Here is a 16,066-nt window from a genome sequence, read left to right as displayed (position 1 = left end):
CTCCACGGGTGTTTACAAAGCTGATGGCAGCCTTGGTGGGCCATCTCAGAACCTTGCCTATCAAGATACAGTTCTACTGAATGACATCGTCATCCAATCCAGTTCAGAATCCAGGGCCAGACAGGACCTAGATTTCTTCAATGTCATGGTTTCTCCATAAACAGATCCAAGAGTCATCTGATCCCGACAACGGATTTGCTTCATCTAGGGGCTATAATTGACACAGTGGAGTCAAAGGTGTATCTCTCACCAGACCGCCAGTCCAGACTAAGGGACCTGGCTGTCAAGGTCAGGTCAGATCATGCTTCTTCTCTGCTGCTTCTCTCTCAACTGCTAGGAAAGATGGTGTCGTGTTTCGGCATCGTGCCTTGGGCTCATCTCCACAGCAGGGCTCTGCAGTGGTTTCTCCTTCCATTCCAATGAGCTCGGCGCAGCACATCATTGTGGAGAGTGGAGATTCCACCAGCAGTCCGGTCTTCCCTCACTTGGTAGTCTTCGAAATGCCATTGCCTAAGGTTGCAATGGGGAGCCACATCATTTGGTCCTGACAACCGATGCCAGCCTATTTGGCTGGGGAGTTCATCTCGGACCCAACATGGCTCAAGGTCAATGATCGCCAGAGGACCTTTTCGCACAAAATGTACTCAGGTTCTGTGTTGTATCTTTTGTCCCAATGTGAAGGAAGAGGAAAGTGTAGTAATCTGTGGGCCTAATTATTTTGGTTAGGTTCTCAGCCACATTTTTTATTTTTGCTTCAGGGATACCTCCCTAGATTGTATGTCCGGTCTGCAGATGGCTGGTTCTGTTCCTTTGAGAATAGAATCTCCTATCACCAACACTCTCGCCTTCCTATTTTAGGGGATGCAATCTGGGGTGCTTTTCTGCTTATCTCAGGTGTGCTTGTTGATTTTACTTTTTAAGGGATATTTGATGATGTCTCTTTTCTAGATGTTTGCATGTTTTCTTTGAGGGGGAGTTTGTGGGTCTGCATATGGGGGAGAAATCGGTTGCTCAGTTTTAATGGGGATGTTTCTGATTGGGTTAGATTGGGCAGTAAGAATTCGTTAGATGTGTGCTGCTTCTTTCTTTCTTTCTTTCTTTATTCATATTTTTATACCACCCTTCTCCGAAGACTCAGGGCGGTGTACAGCCAATAAAACGACAAGAATCCCCAAAAATTTAAAATACACTATCAAATTTAAAAAACTGATTCAATCGCTGTAACATTAGCTAAAATTTATCAAAACTAAAACCTAGGTAAAACCCTATAAAAAACCCACTAAAATCCCCATACTAAAATCAATTAGGCCAGCCCCGCTTGGTGAAAAAAGAAAGTCTTGAGCTCGTGCTTAAAGGTCCGGAGATCAGGGAGGAGACGGAGTCCCACCGGCAGCTCATTCCATAAAGCCGGGACCCCCACAGAGAACGCCCTTCCCCTGGGGGCCGCCACCCGACATTGACTAGCCGACGGCACCCTAAGAAGACCCTCCCTATGGGCGCGCACTGGACGTATTGGACAATGGGAGGTAACTGTCTGCAGCAGGCGGTCCCGTAAATATCCCGGTCCAATGCCATGGAGAGCTTTAAAGGTGATAACCAACACCTTGAAGTGCACCCGGAAGACCACCGGCAACCAATGCAGCCTATGCAGGAGAGGTGTTACATGGGAGCTACGAGGAGCTCCCTCAATCCCCCGCGCGGCCGCATTCTGCACCAATTGGAGCCTCCGGGTGCTCCTCAAGGGGAGCCCCATGTAGAGAGCATTGCAGTAATCCAGACGGGAAATGATGAGGGCATGAGTGACCGTGCATAACGCGTCCCGGTCCAGGAAAGGGCGCAATTGGCGAATCAGGCGAACCTGATGAAAAGCTCCCCTGGCGATGGCTGTCAAATGGTCTTCTAAAGACAACCGTGCATCCAGGAGAACGCCTAAATTGCGCACTGATTCCCTGGGGGCTAACGATTCGCCCCCCACAGTCAGCGATGGAGTAAGCTGACTGTGCCGGGACACCAGCATCCACAGCCACTCCGTCTTGGATGGGTTGAGTCGGAGCCTGTTCATCCCCCATCCAGACCCGAATGGCCTCAAGACACTGAGTCATCACATCGACGGCTTCGTTGGGGTGGTTCGGGGTGGAGATGTACAATTGAGTGTCATCAGCATACAGCTGACAGCTCACCCCGAACCCACGGATGATCTCTCCCAGCGGCTTCATATAGATGTTGAACAAGAGGGGCGAGAGAATCGACCCCTGCAGCATCCCACAAATGAGTTGCCTGGGGGTCGATCTCTGCCCCCCTGTCAACACCATCTGTGAGCGGTCGGAGAGGTAGGAGGAGAACCACCGTAAAACGTTGCCTCCCACCCCCAAGCCCTCCCACCCCCAAGCCCTCCAACCGCCGCAGCAAGATACCATGGTTGATGGTATCGAACGCCGCTGATAGATCTAACAGGACAAGAACAGAGGAACAACCTCTGTCCCGTGCCCTCCAGAGATCATCAACCAACGTGACCAAAGCCATCTCTGTGCTGTACCCAGGCCTGAAGCCGGACTGGCACGGGTCTAGATAAATAGTTTCCTCCAGGTACTGGGGGAGTTGCCAAGCCACCACACTCTCTACAACCTTCGCCAGAAAGCGAAGGTTGGAGACTGGACGATAATTAGCTAAAATAGCTGGGTCCAGGGAAGGCTTCTTAAGGAGGGGCCTCACCGCTGCCTCTTTCAAGGCGGCTGGGAAGGCTCCCTTCCTCAGAGAAGCACTGATAATTCCCTGGAGCCAGCCTCGTGTAACCTCCTGGGTAGCCAGTACTAACCAGGAGGGACACGGGTCCAATAAACATGTGGTGGCATTCAACCTCCCCAGTATCCTGTCCATGTCATCGGGAGTCACAGGATCAAACTCAGCCCAAACAATGTTCTCAAGACGTGCCCGCGTCATCCCGTCCGGATCTACCCAATCCGTGTCCAACCCATCCTGGATCTGAGCGATTTTATTGTGCAGATAACTTTGATTATTGTGTTTCCTTCTATGCGTGACCTATCTCCATTTGTCTTCCTTCAAGGATTTATCAGCAGATCAAATCCTCTTCGAGTTATTTGTTCATTATTTGGTTCGATTTGGGAATAGCTTTCATGCATAGATTGGAGCTTGGTTATAGTTGCCTCTAGATCTCTTACTTTTTCCTTTAGTAGTTCACATAGTTTATATTTAATATATGTATAATTTGGGTGTTCTTTGGGCATCAGCATAGACATGGAACATATATTGTATACCTCAATAGTATCAGTCACCTGTTCGATGAGTTTGTTTGTTTCTGCTAGTTCTTTTAAGGGTAAAAAGTTTCGTATCTTTCTTTTTTTCTATCCTTATTCCTGCCTTTTTGGGCTTGTTTTTCTACCTTGTTATTTATTTAACATGCCTACTATTATGTTAGTTTTATTTATCCTTTTCTTCCCTACATTTTTAAAAACTTGTTGAGCTCCAGTTCCTCCCTATCTTATTATTTAAAATTTGCTTTATTTATTTGGTTGATCTTTATTCATCCTATTCTTCCTTGGTTTCTAATTTTCCACTCCTGTCCTTATTATTTGCCTATTTATCGTTTATTTTCTGTCCTGTATTTATATTTATTCTCTACCGGGGTCTTCCCTCCCTGTCTATTGGAACCTCAGGCTTAATTCATTGCCTTCCCTTCTGTTTTTTGCTGCTCCAGCTTCTTGTTTTCACTGCTACCTCCCTTTTGTCCTTTGATGCTTGGGCCTTTTCAGCCTCTGTTGTGCCTTGTCCTCCCTCCTCTCCTCAGCCGGGCCCCTCCCTCCTCCTGCCGGGCCTGCTATCAGATTCAGAGTCGGATAATGAAGAGGAACGGCCTGGCATGCCTCCAGCCCCCAGCCCTGGCACCATGCCCGGACAGAATGTCAGGAATGAACAAACAAACCTCACTTCTACAGCGTGTGAGCACAAAGCTAGTCACATGCTAGAATTGCCGGCAGCAGATCCCGAGGAAGGAAATTCACAGTGATGGATCCCTGCTTCCGGAGATCTGAGAGGCGACGTCAGCAGAAGAAAGGGAGGGGCAGGTCTGGATAAGTGCAGAGTTATATAGGTCATACCCCATGGCCTATATAAAGGATCTGCTTTTTGGCATTCCTTGAGTCAAGTAAGTCTCATCTGGTTTGCTGAAGTCACACCTTGGATTCCTGCCTGCCCTGAGAAATCTGAAAGGAATTTGGCAAAGCTGCAGAGGCTTCGTGGCCATGCTTGACACAGACTTCCCAGACCCGGTCGTTGGAGGGAGAGTGGGACACGACAGCCTCATCCCTGCACGGATCAGTTCTCTTGGCCTGCCATTCAGCTTTCCAGTCTGCTCAACTCCATTGTCTGGTCTGCTCCACTCAGCCCTCCACTCAGCTCCACCGTCATTTTCCCTGTTGCTCACTGCGCTGCTCCCAGGCTCTAGCTCATTGTGCTGCCCCATGCTGCCGCTGGCTCTCTCTCCTCCCTGTTGCACTGCTGCTGCTTTTTGCTCTGCAGCCACATGGCTCCCATTTGCTTGTCCCCTGCACCAGAACACTGCTTCCACCAGCAAACATGACATGTGGCTTCCGTTTGCTTGTCTGTTGCGCCAGAGAACTGCTTCCACCAGCAAACTGGATGGTCGCCAGCAAGCTTGTCTCTGCTCTCTTTCCTTCCTCCCTGTTCTACTCTCTCACTAGCTGGATGTCCACAGCAAGTTCGCCTCTCCTTTCTCCTCCCTGCTCTGCTCTCCCACCGACTTGCCTCTTTCTCTGTCAGTCTGCTGCCCTCGGTCTGCTGCCCTCTCTGCCCCACAGCTGATTTTCCTCCCTGCTCCACAGCTGGCCCCACTCGCTCACTGACTCGTCTCTGTTTTCCACCAGTTGGTTTTGCTGCCCACAACTGGTTTGCTTTTCTGCTCACTTCACTTCAATATACAAGAATCCTATCTAATTGTAGCCTTCTATCTTCATTTAGCATTTTGGCTTGATCTACAATTTTCCTATCATCTATTTGGCAGGGCTATGCTTTCTTCTGGTCATCTGTTAGATAAGATTGCGAAAGGAACAAGACAGGGATGTCCTTTATCACCATTATTGTTTATTTTAACTCTAGAACCATTATTGGATAAAATACGAGAAGTAAAGGAGATAGAGGGAATTAGAGTTAGACAACATGAATATAAGCTAAGAGCTTTTGCAGATGACTTGGTGATTACTTTAACAAACCCTATAAATTCTAGTAAATCTTTGTTGGAAATAATTGATCAATATGGGAAGGTTTCAGGGTTTAAGGTAAATCAGAAAAAGACAAAAATGATAATAAAAAATATGGTCAGGCAACAGAAAGAAAAACTAGAGGAAATAACAGGATTTGAAATTGTAAAGAAGGTTAAGTACTTAGGGGTTTATATTACATCGTCAAATGTGAAATTGTATAAGAATAACTATGAGGTTTTATGGCAAAAGTTCAGAAGGAGTTGATTGTTTAGAAAAAATTGCAATTATCTTTGCTGGGGAGAATTGCTGCTATTAAAATGAATGTTTTACCTAGATTTTTATTCCTCTTTCAGATGAAACCAATAATTAAGAAAGATAAGAATCTTGAGGAATGGCAGAAGGAATTAACAAATTTATATGGGAAGGTAAAAAGCTAGGGTTAAAATGAAAATAATTCAAGATTCTCGGAAAGGGAGGTTTAAAATGCCTAATTTTAAATTATACTATGAAGCAGCTGCTCTCTCTGCAATAAGTGATTGGTTTAATTTAACAGAGGAAAGAATTTTGAATATAGAAGGTTATGATTTGCTATATGGATGGCATGCATATTTAATTTATGACAAAAAAGTGGATAAGGCCTTTAAAAATCATGTGCTAAGAAATGCTCTTCTGCGTGTTTGGAAAAAATACTCTTATAAACTAAATTATAAGGTTCCTATATGGGCAAGTCCTAGACATACAATAGAGAATATAAATATAGAACAGAATCAGGAAATGATTACATATAAAGATCTTTTGTATACTGAAAGAGGTAATTTGCAATTAAAATCTCTGCACATATTAAAAGAGGAAGGGAAAATTTATACTTGGTATAATATGGGCAACTACGTGCTAGATGGAAGGAAGATCAGAAAATTGGTATAGAGCAGAACGAGGGAAATTTGGTAAAGCAAATTAGAAATCAGTCTCAGGAGCATATAAAGAGATTGTATAATGTGTTACTTGAAATAGATTCTGAAAGGGACTTGGTAAAGGACTGTATGATAAAGTGGGCACAAAATTTTCAGGAGCCAATATTATTGGAAACTTGGGAAAAAATTCGGGTTAGAAATGTTAAATTCACGCAGGCACAGAATCTGAGGGAAAATTTTTATAAAATGTTTTATAGATGGCATCTAGATCCTAAAAAATTATCGTGTATGTATCCAGATATGCAAGCAAAATGTTGGAGATGTAATTGTGATGACGCTACATATTTTCACATTTGGTGGACTTGTAAGGACATAAAGGCCTTTTGGATAAAAATTTGGTGGATTTTACAAAATGTTTTGGAAAAGAAGATAAAGTTCCTGCCGCAATTTTTTTTGTTGGGAATTATTACGGATTGTACAGTAATTGAGACTAAATTGATTTTAAATCTAATAACTGCAGCAAGATTACTAATAGGACAATATTGGAAGAAAAAGAAGTACCAACAATAGAAGAATGGATATTGAAAGTTGCCAATTTGGCTGAGATGGCTAAGATATCAGCCTTTTGAAAGACAATACGCAAGAAAGATACTTAAAGGAATGGAAAAATGGATTGACTATATTCAACGAGATATCAGACTAAGAGTTATCAGACTGTTTTGAATGATTATGATGTATTATTTTGATTGCTTTTGGGGAAGTTAGGAATTGATGATTGTAGGGTATAATTAAGTTGGGATGAAATTTTTAGCATATGTTTGTTTTATTTTAACTATACCTTGTGCCCGTTCCGGGAAGTCGGGGGGGGAGGGGGGTTGTGAAGGGAGGGGAGAGGAGGGGGGGAAAGGGGGAAAAAATTTTGTAAAACTTTTTAAATAAAAAAAAAAAGTTCTTTTACTAGCATATGTAAACTAACACAACTGGATAAATTCTGAATCTGGGGATCCGGGTTTTTCCTCAGTAAGACAAACTCCGAAATCACCACCCCCTTGATCCCTCTGCCGATCACATGCTCCAATCACCAATCATCCCATCTCGAGACTTCACTCCGACCACTCCTTCTCCAGATGCAGTCTTGGCCTGACCTTGACCGGCAGGAAGAATGTTATTATGTCTAATAGCCCCTTCTATCAAATCCCCCCTCCTGCTTTCACACACATGGGAAAGTGGCAGCATGGAAGTCTCCAGCCTAGTATGGCTTCCAAAGCTGACGTTAGATTGGTAAAATGTAAAATAAGATAAATTACGTTTTATGAATATAGTGAACTTGTACAAAAGCTTTGTAACCAACCAACCGACACACTGTATTTTGATTGAAGTTGTTTTTATGTATGTCTATTTAGAAAAATAAAAAAAATAAAAAAAATCTCTCCCCGAAGTCCATCTTTTGTAATTGTATAGTCATAAATTGCCAATTAACATTATTGAACGCTTTCTGCGCATCTAAAAAATAATATGCCATTTGTTTCTCTGAATGTGCTTCATAGTATTCCAATCTTTTCAATATAATTTGTATATTGTCTCTAATCTGTCTTTTAGGTAAAAAGCCATTCTGATCTGAATGTATAAATTCATTTTACAACCTCTTCAATCTTTCCGCCATAATTGATGCAAATATTTTATAGTCTGCATTTAATAGTGAAATTGGTCTATAATTCTTTATTTGTTGTAGATCTGTTTCTTCTTTTGGTATAAGAATTATATATGCCTCCATCCATGAGTTCGGAACCTTGGCTTCTATTAATAAATCATTAAATACTTGTAACATTGTATTGCTTAGTACAGTGGTTCTCAACCTTTATAGTGCTGCGACCCCTTTAATACAATTCCCCATGATGTGGCGACCCCTTTAATACAATTCCCCACAATGTGGCGACCCCCAACCGTAAAATTAATTTCGTTTTGAATTTATCGCACCTGAAGCCATATTGGCTAGCGATCTGAACTGCTTGCGATTGCCTTGAGGACGGAGGCATTAAAGCGGAGATTCCTACCCTATTAAGTTTATTGCGCCTGAAGCCAGATTAGGCTAGCGATTGGGAGTGATTGCAGCTGGCTTGAGACGGAGACATCAAAGCAAAGATTTCTCTCTTTTTTAATTGATCGCGCCTGAAGCCGAATTCGGCTAGCGATTTGAAGAGCCTGCAGCTGGCTTGTGGAGTCAACCATTGGAGCGCGATTCTTCAACTCGCAAGTATACTTCCCATATTTCTGATGGTCTTAGGCGACCCCTGGCAAATCGTCATTCGACCCCCAATGGGGTCCCGACCCACAGGTTGAGAACCGCTGGCTTAGTACATCTTGCAGCTTTTTATATAATTCTACTGGTAGTCCATATTGTCCCGGGCAGGGGTGAAATGTAAAATTTGTTACTACCAGTTCTGTGGGCATGGCTTGGTGGGGGGGGTTAATGTGACTGGGTGGGTGTGGCCAACTTTTTTTTTCTTTTAAAAGCATTTTTTCTACAACCTCTTCGGCCAAAGAGGTTGTAAAAAATGCTTTTAAAAGCCTGTGATGATCAGGCAACTCAGCTGGGATCGCCAAAGGAAAAAATGCTTTTAAAGGGTTCTGAAAGTCCCAGCTGAGCCGCGCGATCATCAGAGGTTTTTTTTTTACTTTTAAAAGCATTTTTTGGTGAAGAAAAAATGCTTTTAAAAGTAAAAAAAAAAACCTCTGAAGTTCAGTGGCTCGGGGGGGGAAGCAGGGATTTTTGTTACTGGTTCTCCGAAATACCTGTCACCTTTGCTACCGGATTGAGCGATCCAGTCCAAACCAGGAGCATTTCACCCCTGGTCCCAGGGTATTATTCAAATATGAGGGAATCAAAAATCTCTTGACAAACTGCTCTGTACTAAAAATATACTCCAGTCATCTTTATGCTCTCTCATTAATTATAACTTGTATGGGTGAACCATAAACAACAGATCTAGTGCCCTGGTGTTCCTGAAATTAGTGCGCTTTACTTAGTTTTAAATGTCACTCAATAGCAGGGATGGACAACCTTTTCAGTTCTAAATGCTGCTTTGATTATTGAGTGGGGATCAGGGACTGCACATTTTAAGAAGGATGCTGGATCATGGGCTGTACTTTCTTAAATGGAAGAAGGAAGATTGCTCTTTATTTTTGACATAAAGGAAAACTAGCAATTTTTGCCAACCAACTCAGTAGTAAAAAACAAGTAGGGGTCTTTGATGTTTTGTAGACTATAGTATTTGTTGCAGTAGTTATTGAAATATATTGTCTATGTAGTTGCCCAATTCTGTACTTTACAATTCTGTACTTTATGGTAGTTCACTGATTAGATTCTTTTTTCATTACAGGTGAAAGCCAATGATTCTGATCAAGGTGCCAATGCTGAGATCGATTATTCCTTCCATCAGGCTTCAGATGTAATTCATCGGCTGCTACGCTTAGACAGAGCCAGTGGACTCATCACAGTACAAGGTCCTGTTGATCGTGAAGATATTAATGTGCTCAAGTTCTCAGTGTTGGCTAAGGACAAGGGAGCTAACCCCAAAACTGCCCGTGCCCAGGTAGTGATCAGTGTCAGGGATATGAATGATAATGCTCCATCCATTGAAATTCGTGGTATTGGTTTGGTGACTCATCAGGATGGCATTGCCAATATTTCAGAAGATGTGCCAGTTGAGACACCTGTGGCTCTGGTACAGGTGTCTGATCGGGATGAAGGTGAAAATGCTGTTGTAACCTGTGTGGTGGCTGGTGATGTACCTTTTCAGCTGCGACAAGCCAGTGATACTGGCAGTGATAGCAAAAAGAAATACTTTCTACAGACCACTACACCATTGGATTATGAAGCCGTGAAAGAGTATACCATTGAGATTGTAGCTGTGGATTCAGGTAATCCACCCCTGTCAAGCACTAATTCCCTAAAAGTGCAGGTGATGGATGTCAATGACAATGATCCAGTGTTTAGCCAGAGCTCAACAGAGGTGGCATTTCCTGAGAATAATTCCCCAAATGACTTGGTGGTAGAAGTGAGTGCTACTGATGCAGATAGTGGATCTAATGCTAAACTGGTCTACTCCCTTGCTGGAGAATCTTTATCAAAAGACACCTTCTCAATTGATCCAGAATCTGGTGAAATCCATGTAAAAAATGTGCTGGACCGGGAACATCAAGAACGCTATGAATTCTTAGTAGTTGCAACTGATAAGGGTAGCCCTAGCCGCAAAGGAACTGCCTCAATTGCTATCAGTGTCATGGATCGCAATGATAATGATCCAAAATTCATGCTCAGTGGCTACAATTTTTCTGTCATGGAAAACATGCCACCGCTGAGTCCAGTGGGCATGGTGACAGTTATTGATGCAGACAAAGGAGATAATGCTGTCATTCAACTCTCAGTGGAACAGGACAATGGTGACTTTGTCATCCAAAATGGTACTGGAACTATTCTCTCCAGTATATCTTTTGATCGTGAACGACAGAGTACTTACACTTTCCGGCTTAAAGCTGTGGATGGGGGAGACCCACCTAGATCTGCTTATGTGGGTGTGACAATCAATGTATTAGATGAGAATGACAATGCTCCTGTAATTATATCTCCATCCAATGCTTCCTATAAACATATTCTGCCTAACACTAGTCCTGGGCAACAGGTTATGAGTGTTGGAGCTGAAGACATTGATTCTGGGATCAATGCTGAATTACTATTTAGAATTGCTGGGGGAAACCCCTTTGAACTCTTTAAGATTTCATCTGTAAGTGGAAATATCACACTAGAAAAAGAGATTCTCCGCAAGCATCATGGACTTCATCGCTTGGTTGTACACGTAAATGACAAAGGGAAACCTTCTCACCACGGCACAGCATTAGTTCATTTTTATGTGAATGAAACCTTGGCTAACCGGACACTGTTGGAGACTCTAGTAGGACACAGTTTGGACACACCTATTGACATTGACATTGCTGGTGACCCAGAGTATGAGCGCAACAAGCAGCGCAGTAATATTTTGTTTGGAGTCATTGCAGGCATAGTGGCTGTCACCTTGATAATTTTGCTTGTTGTGCTGGTACGCTATTGCCGTCAGAAGGAGGCCAAAAGTGGTTATCAAGCTGGCAAAAAGGAAACTAAGGATCTGTATGCTCCCAAACAAAGTAGCAAAGGGAACAAAGCCAAAGGCAAAGTGAAAAAAAGCAAATCCACTAAGCCACCAAAACCAACTGAGGATGAAGAAGAAACAGGTCTGCAGAAATCGCTTAAATTCAACCTTATGAATGATTCAGTAAGTGACAGTCCCCGCATCCATCTGCCTCTTAATTATCCACCTGGAAGCCCTGACTTGGGTCGCCATTACCGTTCCAATTCACCTTTGCCTTCCATTCAACTGCAACCCCAATCACCATCTGCCTCCAAGAAGCATCAGGTAGTACAGGACCTCCCAGCCACCAATACATTTGTGGGCACTGGGGACAGCAATTCTACAGGCTCGGAGCAGTATTCAGACTACAGCTACCGTACCAACCCTCAGAAATACACCAATAAACAGGTAGGAGAGATTGTGCTGCACCCACCCATCATTCCCTCATGCTACAACAGGGCCATATGGACAGAGGTGTGGGAATGAAATGAACTTGGCCCCAATTGCATGAATAGATTGGCAGGATGCAGGTTGGAGGACTACAGTGTCCAGATGCATGTTACATTGTACTACTTAGAAAAGAGGCTTCCTTCAATCCAGCAAATTAAGGGAAGAAGGGTGCGAGTGGGGAGAAGATTGTATGATTGTGGTAAATGAGAGCAGGCTGATGGCATTTAGGGAAATTAATCCTACCACTTGGGTGCAGCATGAAGGGTTGGGTTGTCAGTGGTCAATGATCCATGTATCAGGATGTATTCAGTTCTGATGTTTCATGTTCACTACTATAAAACAGGTGTTAAAGTCCTAGAGCTGGTTTTGTTTATGGATCCCATTTTTCAGTCATACTTCCATTCAGATATCATTGATCTGAATCATTGAAAACATTGATTTCTTCTGTAGAAACCTGATGCCACTACAGCCTTAGTACAATGCAGATACATATTGTAAAATTGAACAATTTTAATAGAGTGACATGGGCCATGGATATAAGATTTTTGCATGCAGAAATGGAATTGACTCTATAGCTAGAATGGCATGGGGAATCTTTGGTGAGGGATTAGATTATGAGCACATGCAGATTACTGCTGCTGGAATTCAAAGCAAGGAAAACCATCTGCTTCAAAACATGGCAGAATAGAAAAGTGATATATAGTTTGCAAGCTGGGTAGTATTTGAGAAATATTTTTAACCACTGAGGCTTTGGTAGGTACATTTTTGGATGCCATGCTTCAAGCTGGTTGCAGTTAGTTATCAATAAAAATATGAAACATTCAAGGAATAGTGTTACTCTTCCTTCCATTGTGTCATTGTTTCCTTTCTTTTGGGGCTTATTATATATGCTAATTTTCTTTCTCAGCTTTGTTCAGGTAAAGTTATTTTACCCATGATGTGATGTCAATAAATGTTTCCATTGTTAGCTGATGTGCTATGATGTGGTGGTCACTGACTTTTGTGTAGCAATCTATAGTGTAGTGGTGGGGAAACCAAATAATGGGGAGGCAGAGAAGAGAATGGGCATGATGACATTGCTTTTGGAGATCGTTGTTTCAGCAATTGAAATTATGTTAAATTTTTAGTTACTGTACCATAAATGGAAAAAGCAAATCAAAGGAACCAGTGGTGGGTTGCTACCAGTTAGCCCCGGATCAGGCGAACCGGTAGCGGTGGCGGCAGGCTCCACCCATCTGCCTGGACATTTCTGCGTATGTGAACCAGTAGCGACGGGTTTTGAAACCTGCCCCTGAAAGGAACTAATACGAATTTCATCCAAACGTGTATGAGAACCAAACTGGAATGAAGTTATCATAGAAAATTTTATCTTTGATATTTTCAGAGATTTAGTGTGCTGATTTAAAAACAAAAAGTGTTTTTTTACAAAAACTTTCACTTTTTAAAACTATCTCAGGGCACACCACTTATAGCAGTGATTTTGTACATATTGTAGTACTTAATGTCTGTAGCATATTGTTGGGATTTTTAGAAGTTTGAATTAAATTAATTAAATCAAAATGAGTTTGCCACTCATTTTGATTTAATTAGGCTTTAGAAATATTTTTTTACAATTTTTTATTATAAAATATTTTTATTATAAAATATTTATTATAAAAGTTTGTATTATAAAATACAAACTCCCCCCCCCAAAATACAGAAACTAAAATGCAACTAAACAAGACCACACAACAAAGAGTGCAAAAAATAAAAAACAAAACAAAACAGATATATACACAATTTGTTCCAACCAACAACTAAATTAAACTTCAAAACCCTCTGTTAACAGTATATTTATTGTATTTCACACAAAGAAAGTCCACAATGGTTTCTGGTCTGCTATAAGTTACCACAGTCATTGTTTCTGGTCCATCCAGGATCTATTCTTGATTGATTCTTAATAGTGAGTCTTTTCCTTAGGATTGTAATTGGAATCTTTCCTAACAATTGGATTTTATTCCCCACAGGCACAAGTTCCTATTGCATATATTTCCAAAGCATTTGTTGTACAAAAAAGTCTCCTGTAAATTGTAACATGGCATCTCTTAACATTTGTTTTCCAATTGGGAATGATAAATCCATTCATGAATGTCCTTCAATCATCTTGAAAAAACCGAGTTCATAACTGATCAATACTATCAACTTTGATTCTGTAAAATCCAAATCTTTCTCAGCTTTTCTCCTCTTGCCAATTTGCATTTTCCAAGTACAGCTCATCTTTCAGGTCTGCCAGCAGCAAATTACATTCCAATCCATGAGGTTGCAAATCTTCTACTGCTTTTATTTGAACTGCTTATAGACCAGAAGATAGGCTCAAGATCCAGAAGGATCTTGACAGACTTGAACACTGAGCCCTATTTAACATAATGAAAATTCAATGGATAAAAATAAGATTTTACACAGGAAAGAAAAAACATTTTTACAGATACAGGTTGAGTGAAACCTGGCTAAATACTAGTAACTGTGAAAAGGGACTTGAATCCTAGTGGACAATTACTTAAATATGAGCCAACAGTCAGTGGTGGCAGCCAAAAATCCAATGCAATCTTAGGCTACTTTCAAGAGGAATAGAATCAAGATCAGATGAAGTATTAGTACCACTTTACAAAGCCTTATAAGATCACAATTGGAATACTGCATCCACCCTCTGGAGAAGGGGAATGATTATATTGAGTACCTCCTCCTGACGGCTCTTGTACTGGGGCATCTGTGACAAGGCATCGGCCAGGAAACCCCCCTCAGGGGACTTAAGGGTGAAATTGAATCAGTTGAAATATTGCACCCACCTGACCTGTCCACACTTCAAAAGGTATACTGCTCCCTTCCAGGAGGTGGTGCCAGGTGAATAATGCCCACTGGACAGCAAAAGGCCTCCTTCTCTCATACGGCTCAGCATCTCTCCGTGTCTGTGAGTTTTCGGGAGGTGTAAGTGCACAGCTTTAGGTTTCCCTCCCCATTCTTTTAGAGGAGGACAGCCCCCATGGCCACATCACTGGCATTGGCCTGGATCACGAATGGCTTTTTGGGATCAGAGTGCTTTAATACTGGTTCTTTCGCAAATAGCCTCTTTAGAGTTTCAAATGCCTCCTGACATTCTCTAGTCCATTGGAGAGGCTGGCTTGGCTGGAATTTGCCGGGGGCCCCCTCCCATATTTCCAGTTTTTACCGTGTTTCCCCAAAAATAGGGCATGTCCCAAAAATAAGGCCAAGTATTGTGTCCTCCTCGCCTCCATCCGAACGATGGCTTAATTAGCCGGCTCTTATCAGCTCTGGCAGCAAAAGAATCAGCGTCTGCCAAGAGCCCTCGATAGCTGCCAAGACACTGGTCAGTCACAACCTTCAGCTCTAGTCAATCCGTGGATTTGCCTGATACAAAGAAACACACCCTTGCTGCCTTTTATATCCTGTGGGGTGTGGCTCCATGACTCAGCACCTCCTAGGCCTGCCCCTCCCCTGCTTCTGTTGTTCCCTTCTCTCCTGCCTACGAAACCTAGGATTCAGCCAAGCCTGATCGCTATCAGCTGCGTCTACAGGCATAGCCTGGGGAGGGGAAGAGTCAGGGGAAGGAGGCCTCATTATCTCTTTCACCTGGCCTGCTTCTGGCTCCTGGAGCTGAGCCAGGGAGGCCGGTGCTTCCGAGGTAAGTCCTGACAGCCCTTCCCCCTCACTGTCCAAGTCACTTTCTGGCAGCAGGCCCAGCTCCAAGGCACTTTCGGGCATGGGGCCAGGTTCGGGGGCGGGAGCCACAACACCAAGCCTGATTTTTGGGGTGGGGATAAATATACGCCCTCCCTCGAAAATAAGCCCTAGTGACGGGATGGGCGTGGCCAGCACAGGAGGCAGCCCTTCCCTTCACCAGTCACCTCCGGGCTTCTCGGCCCCTTAATCAGATCAGCTGAACCTCTCAGGCTGCCATTCACAGCTGATTTGTGGGTACCGCTCAGGCCGCTGCTTCCAGCAAGAACTGCCACTTTTGCAGCCAATTACGGCTGCAAAAGAAGCCAGAGGCCAAGTGATGCACCCCACATACCTCACACCCTCCTTCCACAGTGCCTGGCTCTTCATCGAGGGGAGTGGCAGGTGGGATGGGGGAAAAGCGAGACGTGTGCAGTGAGACAGGGCTCACTCTACTTCCTGTTTCTTCTCCCCCTCTTGCTGGGCATGGCAGGGCTTCCTGCCCCTGCCCAAATTGGATACAGTTTGGGGGTGGCAGGTGGGGAGGGGTAAGGCCAGTGGTGGGATTCAATTTTTTTAACAACCGGTT

The 16,066-nt window shown here is 43.2% G+C and overlaps 1 protein-coding gene across 4 annotated transcripts in view; it reads left to right on the top strand.

The window, feature by feature from the left end:
* PCDH1 (protocadherin 1) overlaps positions 1 to 16,066 on the top strand; it is a 345,490-nt gene that overhangs the window by 176,999 nt on the left and 152,425 nt on the right. For all 4 annotated transcript variants that reach the window (XM_058179198.1, XM_058179197.1, XM_058179196.1 and 1 more), the window contains exon 3: positions 9,529 to 11,721. In XM_058179198.1, the coding sequence (XP_058035181.1) occupies positions 9,529 to 11,721 (2,193 nt within the window). The remainder of the gene's footprint in view (positions 1 to 9,528; positions 11,722 to 16,066) is intronic.

This window comes from Ahaetulla prasina, chromosome 3, assembly GCF_028640845.1.
Source record: "Ahaetulla prasina isolate Xishuangbanna chromosome 3, ASM2864084v1, whole genome shotgun sequence".
NCBI classification, from domain to species: Eukaryota; Metazoa; Chordata; class Lepidosauria; order Squamata; family Colubridae; genus Ahaetulla; species Ahaetulla prasina.
Note: the sequence above shows the minus strand (reverse complement) of the source record. Positions and strands in the feature narration are given on the sequence as shown.